The sequence below is a fragment of the Anabrus simplex genome, chromosome 1 (assembly GCF_040414725.1).
Source record: "Anabrus simplex isolate iqAnaSimp1 chromosome 1, ASM4041472v1, whole genome shotgun sequence".
NCBI lineage: Eukaryota > Metazoa > Arthropoda > Insecta > Orthoptera > Tettigoniidae > Anabrus > Anabrus simplex.
In genome coordinates this window covers 1,610,413,726-1,610,435,632 of record NC_090265.1, presented here as the reverse complement: position 1 = coordinate 1,610,435,632, position 21,907 = coordinate 1,610,413,726, and the positions used below count along the sequence as shown (strand labels likewise).

The following is a 21,907-nucleotide window of genomic DNA, read 5'->3' as shown; positions in this document are numbered from 1 at the left end:
AATTCTGGTTGTCAAAATATATCATAAACTTGAAAGTCAAATACAACCAAAACCTTTTGATCCGATAAAGGTGAAATTTATAATTTCAAAAGCCAACACTGTTGAATATTTTTTCCACTCCATTTATTTAATGGTCTCTTAATTAAACTATGTTTCAGTTGCGATGAAACTGACTGCTCAAAGACACCTGATACTAAGGAAAAAAGCAATATATGCCTACGTATAGGCCAGAGAATTGTGAAATTCTTTGACCTTGACTTGCTGCGAGATCCAGGGTATGTTATCCTGATGGTTGGAATGTCATTAGCTGTCTGTGCAGAAATCAATTTTTCAATGTTCACTCCGTTAATATTGGCAGATTATGGTTTCTCCAAGGAACAGATAGCAACTGTGATGTCCGTAATTGCAACAGCAGATATTGTATTTAGATTTCTGGCACCATATGTTGGAGACCTTCTGAAGCTCAAAGCACAAGCAATGTATCTGATAGCACTTGTTATGCTCATAATTAGTAGACTTGGTAAGTATGTCCAAAGAAATATTCAACTTAAAAGTCAAGTATCATATTCATTAGTGTAATTCAAACATTATTTTCATGAAAGAAAAATAATTAAAAATACAAAGTTGGACAATTATGTTAGTCATTCTAATAAGAGTATATTTAATAAAATTTTAGGTTTGAGACTTAGCCTACATGGTCAATATAGATCAATGTAGTATTCAACTCACTGTGTCTTTAGATAACCTGATATGCAGGTGTAGGTTTCATCAAAGCTCTAGAAACATAGTATTATCTGCATGCTCGCTTTCAACTAGTTTTTCATAACAAAGGAGTGCAACAAGTGCACACGGATTTAGAGTTCAAGCATTTCAAATTTTCCTTGGCATCTGGACTTTGAAATACACCTAGAAATATATAAAAATATGTTTCAAGTTGACAAATGTAAGTTCATTTATTATTAATACTGTAATTTAAACATCTTAAATTTTGTATATGAATATAAAGATGAGCTTGAAAAACTGTGGAAAGACTGTTTTTGGTTTGTTTTTTAACTTCAAGGAAATATAGATATGAACTATGAGAATTAATGAAATTTTTCTTTTAAGATTTGGTAATTCTTCTGTAAATAATTTGTTGCATATTCTAGAATTACACTTTTTTGGCTTGTTGGCTTGTTCAGAAACAAGTATGTCAAGACAGTAGCAAAAAAGAGCTAGATTCAATATAAAAGAGCCATCAGGTAGCCAATACTACAATCTAAGGGTGAAAACATGTCGAATGGGTTGCTGTGAATGTTGCTATTGATGACTGCATTGCTACTAAAACAAAAGCACTGAACTGAATGGAGTAGTTGCTTACATAAGATTTCTCACTGTCTAACTATCTGGCTGAGTGCCTCGGTGTCTTGTTGTGATAAAAAGTATTTTCTTTCATATGGATGCTTGCTGCAATATCAGCAAGGCAGAAGACTGCGTTCTAATTGGTGCAATCAAGGTCACCTGTCCTTCGCTGCAGCGGACAGCATACTTATTCCATTTTATTGCGTTGCCTTGGCGTTGAAGATGGCAAACATTAAGGAGCAAATAATTAATGCGATATGTAACAAACTCCCAATATAGGATAATGAAACAAGAATGATCACAATGTAGTTTTCTACTAAAAATTGGAAAAAAAAAAAAAAAATTAAGAGCTGGGAATTGCTGGAAGTGTGGAACTTTATTACTATGAATGGATGCATGACAAAATTCAAACAACACACTTTTTCAAGGGCTTAAAACCACATCAGAATACACTTCAGCAACCTGTTTTTTTTTTTTTTTTTTTTTTTTTGCTAGGGGCTTTACGTCGCGCCGACACAGATAGGTCTTATGGCGACGATGGGATAGGAAAGGCCTAGGAATTGGAAGGAAGCGGCCGTGGCCTTAATTAAGGTACAGCCCCAGCATTTGCCTGGTGTGAAAATGGGAAACCACGGAAAACCATTTTCAGGGCTGCCGATAGTGGGATTCGAACCTACTATCTCCCGGATGCAAGCTCACAGCCCCGCGCCTCTACGCGCACGGCCAACTCGCCCGGTCAGCAACCTGTAACGAGACCCCAAATAAAACATGACTACACATCACTCTTCGCTTGTCTGGCAATGTTCTAGGAAAAACATTTCGAAGCCATTGTGTAAGCATTTTGCTCTCCTTGAACAGCGATTGTTTCAACTGGTCATAGACATATTGCAGTTTGTTGGATTAGGTCTATACCATCAAGGACATAACCCATCTTATCAATAATGAGATACTGTATATAATACAACATTTTCATCCACTCGACAAAACAGTGAATGACAAAAATCACTGTGGCCAGCAGCATAGTGATATACCTAGCAACCCACTCGGCATGTTTGTGATATATCGGCAGCGAGAGCGATATCCACATCGACATCCATAGTGATAGCGTGAGCAACCCACTTGGTACGTTTTCACCCTAAATGTGCAAATATATACGACTGACCATGGTTAGAGCCCTGCGCAGATATACAAATATTGTCCACATCTGCTCAGCATCTGCACTTCTTTTATCTGCACCCACATCTGCGAATGGTTATCTGCGGATATTGTAAATATTTACCTACAGTATATTACATCCAAGGTAATGAAATGGATAGATCTGTTAACATAATACGATAGGCCTGATACCTGATATCAGAACTCCTACAGTCACAGGTTTATGAGGAATTTTCTCTTGCGACAACTATCGACGTATTGACTTTGTTCCTTCCATTAATTGCGGGCAGGAGCCAGTTAGACTTAGGTCAGATTTACAGCTTTATGGTCTCCAGCCTCTTTATATATCACCATTCTCCCATATCATTGTCAAGCGTCGCCTAACCACAAGTAAAAATAAGAGTATACCTGAGTGAAAATTAATTAAAATTCATTATTTGGAAATTATCGGCTAAATTATCCACACTGCCATACAGTTTGCATCTGCCAAGTCACTAACTTCATGGATATCCATGGATAAATACGCAGATATCCGCATCCGTACAGGGCTCCAACCATGGTATTGAAATGTCTGTACTAAAGTGTAATTTTAACAAATGAATAATATAATAATTAATAGGGCTTGGATGTTTAGGAAAAGTCATATTTTTTTCTTTGCCTCTATTTTCTTGCCTGATTGGATGTTGGTGCAAATCAGATGGTTATCGTCACAATTAAGTGATTTTTATTTGTTATATAAATGCATGTTTTGGCTATTTTTTTAATAAGGTCATATTTTGAGCTATTTTCATAGAAGTGTCATATTTCGGTCATATTTTGGCGGCTTGACGACAGCTGTAGCTGTGCAAAATCATCTTTAACTTACCAAATGCAAACCAGTGCTCACAAAACTGCTTCTCGGTATCATATCTGCAGTTAATTCAAGTGGAATACTCTGCTTCTTCTATCAAGATTGGACAGGAATTGTTTTCCAACAGTTTGTTAGAAAATCTGGCATATATACGGTATATAGTCGAACTTTGGAATTATATCGAGCGCAATTAGTCATTTAGAAATTGCTAGGTTAGAAATTCATGCAAGTATTGAAATCCAGTACAACAATCATATGGAATAGTTGGCGAGAATGTGAAACGGAATCTTCAAAACACTCTTGCCAACTATTTTCGAGTCATATTTTGTAATTTTTATGTCATATTTCATCACTTTTGAGGTCATATTAGGTCACTTTTGAGGTCATATTTGCTGGCTTATTTGGGCTATTTTTAGGTCTTAAACATCCGAGCCCTAATAATTAATAACATAAGAAATAATAATTACATCCCAATATTAGCTTGAAGCAAGTGTGATAAATTTCAGGAAAAGTGTACTCAGAATAGACTATGTAAAATATTTTCAGTTATCAATATTTACTGTAGGTAAATATTTTACCACGCAGAGTGGCCACACATGTTAATATGCTACAGCTCTGAGTCAAGCTCCACATTCGGGAGATGAGTGGGTTCAAACCCCACCATCGGCTATCCTGGGAATGTTTTTCTGTGACTTCCCATTTTCACTTCCAGGCAAACTCTGGGACAGTTCCTATTCATAGGCCACGCCTATTCCTTCCACCTCCTTACCAATTCCAGTCACCATAATTCATTTCACCTTCATTAGCTCCTCAACTGAGTTTGGCATCAGGATGGGTACCCGGCTGTAAAAACATAAAATATACATTCATCTCATCTCATCCCTGACCCCATATTGGGAAGTAGGACTAAGGGGAAGACATCGTAGGTAAATATTTTCTTTACTTAATGAATGTAGGTTTTCATGGCATATTGTATTAAATAAATAAATAAATAAATAAATAAATAAATAAATAAATAAATAAATAAATACATAAATAAATAAATAAATATGACAATTGGATTAAAGCCACTTATATTTCACGAGACGAAACAGAGCTGAGATTTCTGCCTAATTACATCGACCTTCATCAGGGCATGTGGTGGTCTGCTTCTGACAGTGAGCATAGAAATTCTTCAAAGAACGAGGAAGTCATGACCATATTATCCACAGCCCCCTACTAACTATACTCGGGGAATATCGCGCTGTATTGTGGTGATTGGGAAGGAAGTTACAGATTCACCGCCCTCTGTCAACCTTTTTCTGGAGTACACTGAGCTGTGTTATGCATGTATTTCTGGAGTACAGGTCTCCATGTATTTGATAACTTGAAGACATCTTCCCTGTTGCAGATATTTGGGCACAACTCTATCTCTATGGCTTCCCTCATGAGTCGAGCATAGAAGTCTTTTATAGGTGCAATGGCCCTCGCCTGGTCAAAGAGATTTGATGGTCTGCACTGTATAAGTATTCTGCTATGGCAGACTGGCTTATAGCATTTTCTGTGGAGGATGAAGGAGTGAAATTCTTGACTGACGTGATGTGTTCTTTTACCCTGGTGCTAACAAGCTTTTTTGACATGCCGATATATAAGCAACCACAACCACAGAGAACTTCTTAGATGCTCAGTCTTTCAAGAGGATCACCTAAATTTCATTAAGAGTAAAATCAAGTTCACATTGGAAATAGAAAATGAAGGTAAATTACCTTTTCTTGATGTGCTAGTGTACAAGAAGAAGGATGGTACACTAGTCCATGCAATGGATAAGGAACAAGCAGCCCTCCTTTGAATGTTATTTACTAGGGTGAATAATGTTGCAGACATTGATAACCGCTCAAGTGCAACTGACATCCATGAAGAAAAATGGCTATACATCAGGAGACATAGCACAAGCTGTGAAGATCAAGGAGCCTAAAAGGGATAGTACAAACCAGAACTACAAAAAATAGTTTCCTTCTTTATGTGGCAGGTATAACTGATAGAATAGGGTGCATTCTTATGAAATATAAGTCCAGTTTTTACCACAGACCAGAAATTCAAACCTCTTTTATGACCAGTCAAAGAAAAAACACCTCTTGAAACACCAGGTGTCTATGAAGTTCCATGTGGTTGTGGTCGCTCATATATTGGCATGAGAAAAAGACTTGTTAATGCCAGGGTGAAAGAACACATCAGGTCAGTCAAGAATGTCACTCTTTCATCCTCTACGGAAAATGCTATAAGCCAGTCTGCCATAGCAGAACACTTCTACAATACAGGCCATCAAATCCTCTTTGACCAGGTGAGGGTCATTGCGCCTTTAAAAGACTTCTATGCTCGACTTGTGAGGGAAGCCACAGAGATAGTGTTGCACCCAAATACGGTACCGGTAACTTCAATATGGAAGATGGCTTCAAGTTATAAAATACCTGGAGAAACTTTACTCCAAAAATACGTTCATAATACCACCATGGCACAGTGTAACACACTCCAGAAACTGGCGACAGAAGGTGGTGAATCATTAATTTCCTTCCCAACCACCACAGCACAGCGTGACAATTCCTGAATCCAGTTAGTAGGGGGCCGTCGATAATATGGTTGTGACTTCCACGTTCTTTGAAGTATTTCTATGCTCACTTTCAGAAGAGACATTCACAAGTCCTGATGAAGACCAATGTAATTTGAGGGAAAGCTCAGCTTTATTTAGTCTCATGAAATATAAGTGGCTTTAATCCAGTTATATTTACTGTATTTTTCTTTACTTTTCTGCTTCTGATAAAATCTGTAACATGTGTCTACCCATGGCCTTGTTTCTTGATACAAGGTCAGGGATGAGGTGAGATGAATTAATATGGCATGTTTTTTACACCAACTTGAGAAGCTAATGAAGATGAAATGAATGATAGTGAATGAACTGGGTAAGGAGATTGAAGGAATTGGTTGTGGCCTATGAATAGCAACTGTTGTGGCATTTGACTGGCAGTGGAAATGGGAAACCACAGAAAACCATTCCCAGGACAGCCAATGGTGGGGTTTGAATCCGCACGTCCCCCAAATGCAGAGCTTGGCTCCATAGTCACTCAACTAGGTTGATAAAATTTGTAGAAACTTTAAATTTATAATTCCACCTTTACAATACTGTAATTGCCTTTATTGAAATGAAATGTCGTATGGCTTTTAGTGCCGGGATATCCCAGGACGGGTTCGGCTCGCCAGGTGCAGGTCTTTCTATTTGACTCCCGTAGGCGACCTGCGCGTCGTGATGAGGATGAAATGATGTTCAAGACAACACATACACCCAGCCCCCGTGGCATTGGAGTTAACCAATTAAGGTTAAAATCCCTGACCCGGCCGGGAATCGAACCCGGGACCCTCTGAACCGAAGGCCAGTACGCTGACCGATCAGCCAACGAGTCGGACATTGCCTTTATTGAAAAGACTACATTAGACTATATTCGTCATACATGTTTTGTCCTCTTATTGAAAATAAAGTGAGGGTACATTAAGATAAGTTTAAATATTGAATATTTTGGAAAACATTTTTATAAATATTGATAAAAAATGCAACTCGATTTATAAACTGAATGAATATCAGAGGAAATCAATGTACTTTTCAAGGAAATAATCATTAAATTCTTTACACGAAGGCGCATGAGAAATACTTTACACCTCTCCCCTTACATCAAACTCCCCTCAACCACCCCTCCTAGTCAGTCCTCAATGACCTTCGAGGACGTCACTCAGTTAGCTTTAACTCTTGAGGTGGAGTGGTCGACGCAGGATGGGCAAGGAGGTGATTGACCAGATGGGCACTCAGTTTACATTTCAATTTAATTTTTTTCTTTAGTTCACTCATATATTTTCTTTTTTAGGCTGATATTGTCAACACACAATCAACTTGTGTCATCAACATAACTCCACTTTCTTCATCTTATCAAGGAAGCTATTTTAACGTGGCATTATCATCACACTATTTTATGTACAATATGCATATACTGTAATTTTATTTGCACAGCCACCCATGTTGTTTTATAATTGTGCAATTATATGGATATAACAACATTCTAATCTGTGTTTTAACTGGATTTCATGGTTCCTATCATTTTCATGCTGCACCATTTTAAGATTCAAGATTGACAAGATGCAAACATGCCACGTCACAAGATTTAAAGACTTTTCCTTAACTTATTTAAATGTGTCCTCACCTTATTTTCAATATTTGTATGTGTGACTGAAAATGTCCCATAAGAGGACGAAACATGTATCACATATAGTCTAATGTAGTCTTTTTAATAAAGATAATTACAGTATTGTAAAGTTGGAATTATAAATACAAATTTTCACAAGTGGATACTTTCACAATACGGGCTCTAATATTAAAAAATAAATTATTATGTGCAAAATTTGTTGTATATTTACAATTTCAACAGGAAACTTTCATCCTTATTTCAGCACTAATGTTGTTCCATGATTACCAAGGAGCTCTTATTGTAGCAATTGCTCTGGGTGTTGCAAAAGGCTTCCGAACTGTGTACATGTCAGTTGTGATTCCAAGTTATGTGCCACTTGAGAGACTACCGTCTGCTTCAGGACTGCAGATGGTCGTCAATAGTCTCTTCACCGTAGCCTCTATACCTGTTATTGGTGAGTGCAATCCTATCATATTTTACTTAATCTGAAGCTTGTGAATTTTAAATTCTGGAACATATACAGCAATGAAAATCTTTATATACATAAGAATACCCAGTGCTATATAGCAATTGAGGCTTTCACGGCCAGTGTTACAAATCATGTCAGTGTTTTCCAGGCTTGTAGGCTGTGGTCCAGGAGCATGTGATGGTCCTGACGTTTCACCAAAGACTGCCCTCGGCATTATCAAGGGTTCCAACAGACATCGATAGCAGTGAAGCTCACAGTGGAATGGAATGGTGTTGCAATTCCACCTCAATGTATAGTGCAGACTACGATGTGCTTTTTGCCTATTGATCTGCCATATTGGAGGGGTGGTCGCTGATTGGCAGTTCTTTGGCCAATGATTGAAGCATTAAGGAGCCCGATGTACATCAACCTGCCTTGGCAGAGATAGGCAACTGATTACTCGTTGCTTTTTCTGGTCTGCCATGGCCATTGTGTCCTCCAGGATTTAAGGCTTTCAGGACTGGAAACCAAGCTTTGTTTACCTGTTCAGATTCCTCCTTATGGTTGAAATTGTTCATGCACTTCAGGATTTCAATGGCTTCCCTTTGTAGCCAGGTATACATAGACACCACACAACGCAGCATCACCACGCAACTGAGGGAGCATAAAAGACATAGCTGGCTGGAACAAGCAGACAGATCATCAGTCGCTGAACACTCACTGCTATCAGGCCATGACATACAGTACAGCAACAAAGTACGGTCAACCACCATATCTTGTCACGTCCAGCTACAAAGGGAAGTCAATGGAATCCTAATGCACACCAACAGCTTCAACCATAGGGAGGAATCTGAATGGGTAAACAAGGCCTGGTTTCCCGTCCTGAAAGCCTTAAATCCTGGAGGACTGATGGCCGCGGCAGACTAGGAAAAGCAACGGGTGATCAGTTGCCTGTCCCCACCAATGCAGATGAACATACATCGGGCTCCTTAATGCTTCAATCATTGACCGAAGAACAGCCAATCAGCGACTATCACTCCAACATGCAGACCAATAGGCTAGCAGCGCATCATAGCCTGCACTATATAATGAGGTGGAATTGCAATGCCACTCCATTCCACTGTAAGCTTTGCTGCTTTCAAAGTCAGTCTGAACCCTTGTTAATGCCAAACGCAGTCTTTGATGAAACGTCAGGGCCATCACATGTTCCTGGACCACAGTGTACAAGCCCAGAAAACACTGACATAACCCAGTTCTGTAGTTGAAAAATTATTTTAGGTGGTACTACAAAAATTACTACCATTACGTCAAAGAAGGCTCAAGATGGACTCATATTGCACTTATTTATTCTGCTTATTACACTTATCATACTCGCACCAACTAGTTCACATTTTCAGACTAAAAATCACCACTCTGAAATTTAAAATGGCTAAACTCCTTTATTATAAATAATGAAATCTCTAATTTTAATTAGTAATTGAACTGAATATGGTTAAGTAATATATTTTAGGTTCAAAGCTAAAGAAATTATGAGGCTAAATAATTCTACAGGAGGGTTAGATTTAGTCACTGGCAACAGTGATAAGTTCATTCCTCCTCTAGCAATCTGACATCACGGTGCCTTTGTGATCTTTTAAATATCACTGTAGCAGAATTTCTGAGGCCTGATACCATAAATTTAACATGAACTAGCTGATTCATGTGCAAACCATGAAATTTTGAAATTAAGTATTCAAATCACAACAACTTTTGAGGCAGTTGCTCATAGTTTTCAAGATCAGCAAAGAAGGGACAAGTATTTCAACAAAAGGATAAAATGAAATATTTAACAGAAATTTAATGAAAATAGTAGTTATAATAACTTTAGCATAATTATAAAGGTTTCATGCACCTAACAAATAACTTCACCTTTTAACACTGACATAAGGAATATTTTCAGTTCTATAAGTTCTTGCTGGTATGCTAACTGTATGTTTTATTTATGCTCATATGGTGTATCAGCCCATACCTGTCAATTTATAGCACTGACAATACAACAAAAACAACTACAGTAATGCTTTCTGAGAGTACTGATATCATGATCTTTATTCTGTTTCCTTTCACAATAACAAAATTATACAAACTTTTGGCATTGAATCCAGCAGTTTTCCATGATATTTCTTATCCAACTGCTCCCATAACTTCTCCAGCACCTCTTGTAGCTCCTTGATGTTTGAATCCTATTTTCCATGTAATTCCAATTGTTCTATATGGGGGTTTAGGTTACCTATTGAAGCACAGGTATATGGTTCTCATTGAACCGCCTTTGTTCTGTGAGCAAGGAGCCCATCAGGCACCAAGTGTGGACACTGATGAACTTGCCATAAATTCAGCAAATGATCAGTCTCAAGTCATGTACAGAAAGATAGCAAGATGAATAAGAACACATCTACACACACTGCTGTACCATTGTTCATGAGTGAAAAGATTCTTATTATGAAAGGGAGGTATGGTAGGATACACTTCAGACACCATTGCTATAACTACATGTTCGTGGATTTTCTGGATATGTGCAATTCTGAACAGTTAACTCCACCCATCCTCTCCTCCCTTCAACACTCCCCCATTCCTTCCCCTCCGAGTTCGCTACTGCCTCTGCAGCACAGTTACAATACAAGACTCACAGCCAACATAAGGTAGATAACAAGTAACAATTTACAACAAACACGTAAGTCCTCATCTATTTTATGAAACGTAAAAAGAGTTCTCTCCTTGTGTTCACCATTTTAAGACTTCCTTTCCTTCCCTTACAGTGAACATTATTCCAGAATCTACCGGCATTTCTCGACAAAGGTCTCTGACAATATTTCCTACCTGTACAAAGGGCCACCTCTTCTACGATAATTCAACTGATGTTTCAGTTTTGCCTTTACGTATATCTACCTTTGAATGTTTTAATACCTTCATGCTTACGACTTTAATAGCGGCCTTGAACATATCGTGTACGTGACATACGTTTTTGTGCTTATGTTTATGCCCTCATTTTGTTGGCAATATCACATTGGTGAATCCACAAATATTTTTATTTGAACCATTTTAATTAGAACTACATATTTTTAATGGAGGAAGTTTTAGTCTCTGACAAGATAGTTTTAGTATGATCATTGACAGTGTTCCGTTAACACTTTTTTTTTTTTTTTTTAATGTATCAATATTCACATTGTATGTACCAAATTTTAGTAACTAGCTAATCTTTTAGCTTCTATTTGTATTATTATATGTACTTTTGAAGATTATTTTAGACTGAAGATGCTCTAAATTAAGGGAAAAACATATCCCAAAGAAGTCTTATTGTGTTTATGTAATAACCACTTTAAGTGGAAATAAAGTATTGAATAGGTGGATAAGTAAACACATTTATTATTTTTGAACTGTAAATTTTCAATACGGACCAATAATGAGGTTTATAATAGGTAACAAGTGGTATGTTCCGAGCTGTCAGCAGAGAAATGGTGTGGAATGACATTAGTAGACGAATAAGTTTGAGTGGTGTCTTCAAAAGTAGGAAAGATCACAATATGAAGATAAAGTTGGAATTCAAGAGGACAAACTGGGGCAAATATTCATTATAGGAAAGGGAGTTAGGGATTGGAATAACTTACCAAGGGAGATGTTCAATAAATTTCCAATTTCTTTGAAATCATTTAAGAAAAGGCTAGGAAAACAACAGATAGAGAATCTGCCACCTGGGTAACTGCCCTAAATGCAGATCAGTATTGATTGATGAACACACATCTCGTTATATTACTCTGGTTTAGGGAGAGGGACTGATGTCTTTCAGAATTGTAGTAAATGTGAAGGGATGCATAAAACTGGATCACAATGGGCTGGTGGACCACCCGGTATAAGATGGTTTTATAAGATGACCCTGAATTTTTGAAAGGTATTTACAAGAAATAGTGAGTAATGAAATTAATTACAACACATTCAAGCTCTCCTATTACTAAGATAATTGAATAATTCTATTTTAATATAGAATGTATTATCAGTAACAGCTATTAGAGGAGGATGGGGTGGGGGCAGTTCCCTACCCCCCACTTTGTGGAGGACGCAGTTAACTAATTCATGCAGCACCACAACAAGTAGTGGAGACTCGCACAACAGTACAATTAGTATCTGATGGCACAAAACTGTAGTTGCACACTACTGTAAATGAGTTTTGTGCTGCAGCATGCCTGAGAGGGGAGGAAGGTTCACTTTGCTAGTTGCAAGAAAAGTGTTCACATCGGCTCCTGGCAACTACGTTAGGGTGACAAGGCTTCATTTCTCCCCCAATAGTTCAGTAGTAGTTAACCCCTCCACTGTCTTACTTCCCCTACTTTCCCCTGCACGCTCGGGACTGCAGGTTTGTACCATCAGATAGTAATATTTTTGCCAAGGTTGTGGAAAATGAGGTCATGGATTCACCCGCTTACTGCACGCATTTGTCAGTCTGGATGTCCCACTCAGCAAATGTGTCTATGTAGTTTTATCTGGTGTCTGTTATTTTCATAGTGTGTAGTCAAATACTAAATGGTTTTTTTATTGTATAATCACACCTTAGTTCTACTTAATTATATGTGAAATTGTTCCTTTGGTGAAAGTTTTATTTATAGTATTGAATCAAAAACTGCCAACGCCGAGTGTTGGGTGGCGGGAAATAACCTCAATCCCTAAGGGGGCCAACGGCTTCGGGCGAATGAGCCCCTTTGGATGGGGTGATGGTCCCCACAGTGGAGGAAATGCCACTGGAATCTATTATGCAGCATCTGTTCTCCAGGGTAGGGGCAGCTGCACAAGGCATCTGTACTCCAGAGGAGCGGCCTCATTATCACCTCCCTGGATCACATCCAAAGTTGTAATTCGGGACCTAGTCCCACACAGGTGACAGCTTGACAGTCAGCCATGGAAGGTCTTTTAAGGAATACTCCACCAGCTGAACCAAGAGTTCAGAGAAGGCAGCATTCGGATACAGTGGGCTGCCACCTGAAACATACCGTGAAGTCGGAACCATGGAAATACCCCAGTACCACATACACGAACGAGACAAAATCAAGAATCAAACCAAAGCAGATAACATACTTCTCTACACACAATATAAACTCACTCATGCAAACTGGTAAACTAAAAGTGATCACCGACATAATGGACCAACACAAAATTCTTATCATGGGATTACAGGAAAATAGAAACACTGACCAGGATGCCTTGGAATCTCAAGGGTACAGACTTTATAAAGTTATACCCGGGAAGAGAGTGATGAAGAATGTCCCACAGTTTGGAACAGGATTTTTGGTCAGCCTTAAAATAATAAACTCAGTTCAAGAATTCAAATCACAGTCTCCACGACTCTCAACGCTCACCTTAAAGGCATCTAATAAAATCTATACTATAATAAATGCCCATGCTCCCACTAATGATAAAAACAACTCCTCAAACGACCAGGAGGAAACATGAGAATTTTGGGACCTATTGGACCAGACCATAGATAACATCCCCAAACACCATGTAAAATTATTAATAGGCGACTTCAACGCTCAACTAGGCGGAGAAAGAAAATACCGCGACATCATCAGAAAATGGCCAGCATACAAGAAAACAAATAAAAATGGAGAGAGACTGGTTGACCTGTGTAGAAACCATAATTTAATCTTAAAATCTACATGTTTTAAGAGGAAACCTCAAAAACTCAAAACATGGAAACACCCTGACTACACTAAAGAAGAATGGCAACTGGATCACATCTGCATGGACAAGTACCACCATAGAGATCTATAACATCAAAGTCCTCCGAGGAATAGACACAGGTTCAGACCACTACATAAATAAAATTAAACTCACTCCCCAGAGGAGACAACAAAAGCAAGCCCTTAAAACTAAAAGAAAAATAGATCCTACCCACCTAATCAACAACAAAAATTACCAGAAAGCAACTGAAAAAATAAAAATCACAGATAAACTTGAAGACTTAGTACACAATCTTAAACAAATTGCAGAAGATCTGGCTCCAATTAAACCATGTAAAATACACCAATGGTGGAACAGTGAACGTGATGAAACAGTGGAGAAAAGGCATCAGGTATGGCTATTACATCAGTCCCAAAAAAAAGAAATAACCTATCAAAATCTAGCAAAACAGAGAAAAACTACCCAAGTCTTAAGAAGAATAAAAAGACAACATCATAAGGACACCCTGCAGTTAATTGAAGAACAATTCAATAAAACTCAATCAAGGGACTACTACAAAACCTTCAGGAAGCAGCTCCAAAAATATGAACCCCCAACCCTACTGATGAAGGATGAAGATGGTAAGCTGGCCCATAACAATAAAGACAATGCAGAAATTCCGGCTAAATATTTCAACAAGCTTTTAAATTTTGAGGAACCTACAGAACTCCTTCATTTGGACACCAACACTCTGATGAAAACACCACCAGAGAACATCAATCCCCCCACAATAAAGGAAGTCTACCAAGCTCTGAATAAATTAAAAAAACTACAAAGCACCAGAAGAAGATCAGACCTTTGCGGAAATCTGGAAATATGTAGGAATATCAGCAAAAGTTGCCCTCCATCAACAACTTGTCTCTATCTGGATTAAAGAAGAACTACAAGAACACTGGACAACAGCCCTCATTCATCCACTGTACAAAAAAAAGGAGACAAAACCGACCCTAATAACTACAGCGGAATCTCGCTCCTAGACATAACATACAAAATATTTTCAATAACCATCCTTAATAGGAGAAGTTTACAACTTGAAAAAGAACTAGGAGAATATCAAGGAGGTTTCAGACCCTGGAGGACTTGTCCTGATCAGATCATGAGTCTTAAGTTGATAATGGATTATAACAGGAGAAGAAACAGAGATATGGTGATAACATTTTTAGATTTCAAGAAAGCTTATGATTGCATCCATAGAGAATCTCTGTTTAAAATTTTAAGACACCTTGGACTACACCCCAAATTAATAAACATGATAAAATTGACTCTCACCAACACCAAATCAAAACTGAAGTTTAGGGGTGAAACATCAGAGACATTTGAAATTAAAACTGGACTACGGCAGGGAGATGGGCTCTCACCACTATTATTTAACTGTGCTCTAGAAATGGTAATGAGGGAATGGTTTAGGAAATGTCCCCCCAAAATAAAGATTGGTCAAAAAATCAAAACAAATTGCCTGGCTTTTGCTGACTATTTAGCATTACTAGCAGTAGACATAAAAGAAGCAAAAACCCAGATATCAGAGCTTCAAAACATTGCAAATAAAATTGGCCTCAAAATATCGTTTGAAAAAACAGAAATTATGCCCCAAAAACACAGCTAAAAGAAGTTACCATAAATGGTAATAAAATCAAAATAGTAACTCAATTTATATACTCAATTTATATATCTTGGAGAAGTAATAACAGATAACCTAAATGAAAAAGTCTCAATCCAAATAACAACAAATAGATTAGCTAAAGCACAAAAATTAACATGGGATATCTACAAAAAGAAATGTCTATCAACAAATACAAAAATAAAACACTATGACACAGTTATAAAACCTGAAGCTACTAATGCAGCAGAAACACTCTTTTACCTGAATAAACAATCAAAGACTGACAGACTTCAGAAAATTGAAAGGAGGATTGGAAGAACCTGCATCAACAAAAAATACCAGAAAGGTGGACATTACCGAGCTCGATAGCTGCAGTCGCTTAAGTGCGGCTAGTATCCAGTATTCGGGAGATAGTAGGTTCGAACCCCACTGTTGGCAGCCCTGAAAATGGTTTTCCGTGGTTTCCCATTTTCACACCAGGCAAATGCTGAGGCTGTACCTTAATTAAGGCCACGGCCACTTCCTTCCCACTCCTAGCCCTGTCCTGTCATCGCCATAAGACCTATCTGTGTCGGTGCGACGTAAAGCAACTAGCAAAAAAAAAAAAGATGGACAGTGGCGGTCAATACCTAACAAAGTCGTGTACAAAGAGCTAGAACCCATTACAGATACTATGCGTAAGAGGAGACTGGGATTCTTTGGACATATCATGAGGATGCAGGATTCGAGACTTCTGAAACAACTATCTCATCTCAAAAAATACCACAACGATGTAAATGGATCAGAGAAATAAGAGAGGATCTGAAGGAAATAGGCCTTATAATAGAAGCCATCACAAATAAGATAAAATTGAATACAAAACTCAAGAATACAAACCTCCGCTTTACCCTTACACAAAACAAACTATCTTCTCATCTTAAAAAATTAACAAACTAATTAACAAACTGTTCTGACTTAATGTTGTGGTAAAATGGGTCATTAAAACTGTTTGCACTAGTCAAACACTTGTGAAGTTGTGAAGTGATGTGTGATGGCCCACTGCCAGTTGTTGTTGCTTTTTTAAAAGTAGTTTTGACTAGGAGGGACAGGTTGCCTGGCCAAGCCGGTAAAGGCGTGCTCGGTTCACCCGGAAGGACATGGGTTTGAATTTCTGTCAGGAAGTTGCTAGTGATGCTAATTCCGTACTTAACACCTCTTCAACATGTATTACATGTATGTAACATGACCTAATAAGTTGAAAGTCGATTTCAATTACTATGTGGTCGTGAGAGTACTATATATGTAACGATAACTCTATTTGTATCCTACAAGTATTAGCAGCCTCGTCAGGAAGTCATAATATTTAAGAAATGTGATTTCCACTTCTAGAGGTGCACATGATCCTGAGGTTCACTCAGCCTACAGCAGAAATGAGTACCAGGTTAATTTCTGGGGGCAAAGGCAGCCGGGCATTGAGCTAACCACTCTACCCCATCAAGTGCCGAGGTTACGGATAGTGGAAGCCTTTACCTTCCACCCCTCCAAAGGCATTCATTGTCTGTATGGAGATTGCTTTGCTTTTTTTTTTTGCTTTTTTTGTTTTGTAATTTTTTTTATTTTTTTATTTTTTTATTTTATTTTTTTTTTTTTTACTAGGAGGGAACATCTCAGGTGTTGATGATCGGATTATCAGAAATCCAGTTAGCTGTGGGTCATCACACATTGCTTCATAACTAGAGTTGAAACAACATGATTGTACTTCAAAGTGTTTGACTGGTGCAAACAGTTTTAATGACCCATTTTATCATGACATGGATTCAGAAAAGCAGAATTAGTTTGTGAATTTTTTAAGACGAAAAGAGTGACATTTTAATAATAGTGAATGTTATCTTAGTTATTAGTAGTGTAATGTATCAGCTGAAGATGATCTGTATAGATTGAAACTAGTCCTGTAATGTATTTTTAAAAGCATAAAACATACACATATAGTTATCATTACATATATAGTACTTTCACGACCACATTCTAATCAAAATCAACTTTCAACTTACTAGGTCATGTTACGTACATGTAGTACATGTTGAAGAGATGTTAAGTACAAAAAAAATTGTCAGCTGGATACCAATGGGATCCGAACCCACAACCTCCGGATTTTGCATTGGTTGCTTTACCAATTGAGCTATGGTGCCCTAGGTCATCTTTGTTCTGTTGGAAAGGATCTAATCTACAGACTACTGCCATCACACTGAAAAGGGCCTGCAAGTCACCTGTTGTGGGGCAAGTCAATGAATATTGAATTTTCACAACTGCATTGTAATCAAAATCGACATTCAAAGTTATTAGGTCATGTTACGTACATGTAGTAAAGTGTGTTAGCAGTAGTACCAGACCTGTAGCTTAGATCCTTTCCAACAGAACAAAACAGGCCAACATAGCTCAACTGGTAGAGCAATCGATGCAAAATCGGGAGGTTGTGGGTTCAGATCCAACTGATGTCCCGTTGGCCAATTTTGTTCTGTATTTAACATCTTTACAAGATGTACTACATGTACGTAACACAATTTAATATGTTGAAAGTCTATTTCAATTACACATAGTATTGATTAGGTGGAAACATCCAACCTCTATAATTGAGAAAAATTGTTAAAGTATGAGAAATTTTGTTTTATTTATGTCTATGAGCTCAGCAGCAATACAGGTGGTAGGGAATGAAACAAATAAATCTTCACAAAAATGTTAAATGTTGGACTGTATATGTAAGACAGTTTTTATAATTAAAACTGAACGTGAAAAACAGTGTTATAATTGGGCTTATATGGTAATGGCATTGTAATAAAAGTTATTAACAAATATCATGGCTCCTTTTTTAGTACAGGTTGTCATTTTAAATAAAATATCATTTTCTTCCACAGCACATGTTCGAGACTCCACTGGCAGCTACAATATGTGCATTGGAGCTCTCAACTGCATCACTTTGATAACAGTTTTCATGTGGACTATTCAAATAATATACAAGACGTGCAAATCTCGTAAGAGTACGACAGTTGTGTGAACCTGTGATATGCTACTGATGTGACTACTAGTCTACCAAGATGTTTTATATTGATTGTGGCAAGAATACTTCAGTATTATAATGCTACAAATTACCTGGTACCAGTACTGCCTGAAGCTGAGATGTCAGAAGTTATCTACAAATGTACCTGGAAGAATTTGTAAATAGAGAGTTTACCATTTAGCTTTAAACTCTGTGATGTAAAGAGAAGGGGAATGTTTTACAGGAATAGTTTAATACTTTTGACAACATAACAAGGAGGCAGATACAGCACCCTGTTAGAGACCTGTTCATTTCAGTACGGTGTTTACTTTAACGACTTATCCATCATAAGGATATCAGTTAGTGGCCAAGCCAATCACTCCTCAAAATTACCTGAAATGGTGTCTTCAGGTACCGGTACCTGTGGTATCAATATTGAATGCAGATTTTTTTCTAATTTGCCAAAGAAATGAAGAGAGTACATCAGCAGCTAAGATGTTCATCTCAAATAACTTGTAATTCATTAAAGATAGTGAAAATCCGCCATCTTCAGTTCTTCTATATCCATTACTTCTCAGCCCCCGACAAACTTGTTTCTGCTTCCTAGCCTCATCAGAAGGGCGGGCATCAACACTTGTTGAGGGGCCATCTTGACAGATCTTCAGTCTTAATACAGTGGAATAAATGTACGATAAGGAGAAAGCCAGATAAATACAGGAGAAGGGAAGAAACATGACAAAGATGAATTAGGTGGTAAACGAATAGGAACACAGAACAAACACAGAAGGAGAAAAGGATCCCAATGGAATAATATAGCATTGGAAAGGAACAAACAAGTGTCATATCAAGTCACATACAGAGTCTCTCTTATAAAACCAGACCGAGCACGTGGTGTTTGTACTATGCGCTACAGCAGCTGCGTCAGCCCAACTTACGTCACGCGTGGCTGCCCTGCTTTAACCGTGTATGTAATCTTATGTGAAAGATGCTGGAAGTGTCAGCCTTCATAAAGAGGGACTTCATAAACACCATTAGGATTTTCTGCAGACCAATAGCAAAAGTTATGACTGTTCAAATGACCATTAAGATGAAACCAGGGCTCATCCAAAAAGAACACAAGCTGTAGGTTGAATAAACAATCATTCAATGATGCAAGATACCACTCACAATATCTCACTCTTGTCGCTGTGCCAGCAGGTTTTAAACAATGGGCCTGTGTAAACCTGTACAATTTGATGTGTAACAGCTTTGTGAGCAGAAAAAACTGAAAGCCCTACTTGTGCTAATTTTGTGAGTGATTTATTTGGTGACCATTCAAGATTCGCACTGATGTCACCTACCTTTTCCTCTGTTAAAACTGTTTGTGTGTGTGCATGTTATTTACCGAGCACTGAGCCAGTAGTTCGAAATGTATTTACAAATATGTAAATCTGTGCTCATGAAGTTGGCACTCCACCGGGAAATTGCTGAACAAATGCATCGCGTCCCCATCGAGGTGATTCGCACTTAAAATAACTTTGCATGCGAAAATATGGTTTTGCAATAACTGTCTCACCATGTCAACAGCTGAGATTCAGACTGGTGACTGATGTTAGGTTGAACACGTGCACGTTCCTTACAAGGTCAAGAACTATGCACGCACATCCCGTACAGCTGCTTAGGTCTTGAAGAGTAAAAACGCTGCCGGACGGTCCGGGTTTATAAGAGAGACCTTGTATAGAGAGGAACAAGAAAAGAACACATTATGGGATGAGCATAATGGCAGGTTAGTGCAGGAATAGGGAGCAACAGAAATGGGAGACAAGGATAAATATGAAATCACATGTACTTATCCTAAACTTTCCACATCAAGACTGAAGATTTCTCAAGATTGCTCCTCAGTGTGTGTTGATGCCCAACCTCCTGATAAAGATGGTAAGCAGAAATGAGCTCATTAGGGGCTGAGAAGAGATGGCTGTAGAAGAACTGGGATTGATGAGGAGAAAGCCCATCTGTTTGAAGATGGCAGTGTGTGAACATGTCAAGACTGTCCTTATCTTTTTGTATTTAATCATGTTTGTCCTTGTCTCCTGACCTGCCATTATGTTTATCCTACTAGTGTTCTTTTCTTGCTCCTGTCTATCTATACAGAGTGGTCGGAAACAACATGAACCGAGTATATGAGTGTTAGAGCGTTGGTCATACTGATAAATAATTTGAAAAAATTACGTTCATATTTCGCGCCGTTATCATTTTATCAGCTGCTGAAGTTAGCCAATCAGAACGCTTCACGGGCGAATTCAAGTGGGCTTTACAAGGTGGTGTTGCACATGCTGCACGTGGCTTGGTTAGCCATGCCGAGAATAATGAGCATCAAACACTGACACATTATGGGTTGCAGCCAATGCCACTGTAGCGTGCTTACTATGGGCCAAGACTATCAGCAGGGAAGTCCTTGTTCAAGTCCCTTCCCTGGAGAAATTTATATCTTCTATTGGCGTTCTCAAGCCGGTTATAAGCCACATGTAACACGGCCTCGCAAAGTCCATCTAAAGTGGCCTGTGAAACGATCTGGTAGGCTAACTTCAGCAGCTGATAAAATGACAACGGCGCGAGATACCAACGTAATTTTTTCAAATTATTTATCAGAATGACCAATGCTCTAATGCTTTTATAACTGGTTCACATCGTTTCTGACCAGCCTGTGTATGTCTTGATTTGACACTTATTTGTTCCTTTCCAGTACCTGTTTTAACTTATAATAATGTTACTAAAGGGTTGGTAATCAAACTCGAAATACTTTTCTAGTGTGTCAATATCTGCCAAGATAATGATCCAAACTTTGTTCTTTAAAAGTGAACAGCACCTAGCATTAGATGTAAATTGTAAATTCAGAAGTGTGACTATTTTCCAAATCTGAGAAATAGTTCTTGAAAAGAAAAGAGAAAATGTCGTCGAACTTAGTTTGCCAGCTGTGAGATACCCTATTTGAATGAATCACAAACTAGGCAGCCAAGGTTCTCACTACGTATAAATCCTGAGACTCTTGATATACAGTACTGTGATTGTTCATCTTCTTCTGACAGTTTTATAAATTTTTTGTAATGTGCATGTAAATATATTGTGTAAATGCCAATTGTTTTAAAAAATGGCATTTAATCAATGTCACTTAAGTTCTGAAATTAAACCAAAGTTGTATTTACAGTATTCAAAATTATATAAAAATGGAGGTATGTACGTACTGTGTGTGTTTCTTTCCTCCTTTTTCCCCCTAGCATAGCTCTGGAACGCATGGAACAATTTCAACCAACTTAGTACACCTAGGTGTGGGGTGACATTTAAAAAATCGAAAGAGACCAATGTTAGTGTCGAATCCACAGTTTTGGGGGTCATTGAGATGAATATTGTGACATTTTAGATGCCGTTTTAAGTCCAAGTTCAGCCCCATCAGCATGAAGGGTGAGATGGGGTAGGAAGGAAAAAGTCCAAAATGACCTATATTATGGATGTATGTGTTTGTTTCAGCATAGCTTTCAACCAAACTTGGCACAGAAATCTCCTTAGCCTG

General features: G+C 38.0%; 1 protein-coding gene across 3 annotated transcripts in view; it reads left to right on the top strand.

Moving 5' to 3' along the window:
• Window positions 1–21,580, top strand: part of LOC136858589 (uncharacterized) — a 332,089-nt gene extending 310,509 nt beyond the window's left edge. For all 3 annotated transcript variants that reach the window (XM_068225628.1, XM_067138262.2, XM_067138263.2), the window contains exons 8-10: window positions 159–520; window positions 7,817–8,008; window positions 18,239–21,580. In XM_068225628.1, coding sequence (XP_068081729.1) covers window positions 159–520; window positions 7,817–8,008; window positions 18,239–18,378 — 694 coding nt within the window. In that variant the 3' untranslated portion in view covers window positions 18,379–21,580. The remainder of the gene's footprint in view (window positions 1–158; window positions 521–7,816; window positions 8,009–18,238) is intronic.
• Window positions 21,581–21,907: the final 327 nt, after the last annotated feature.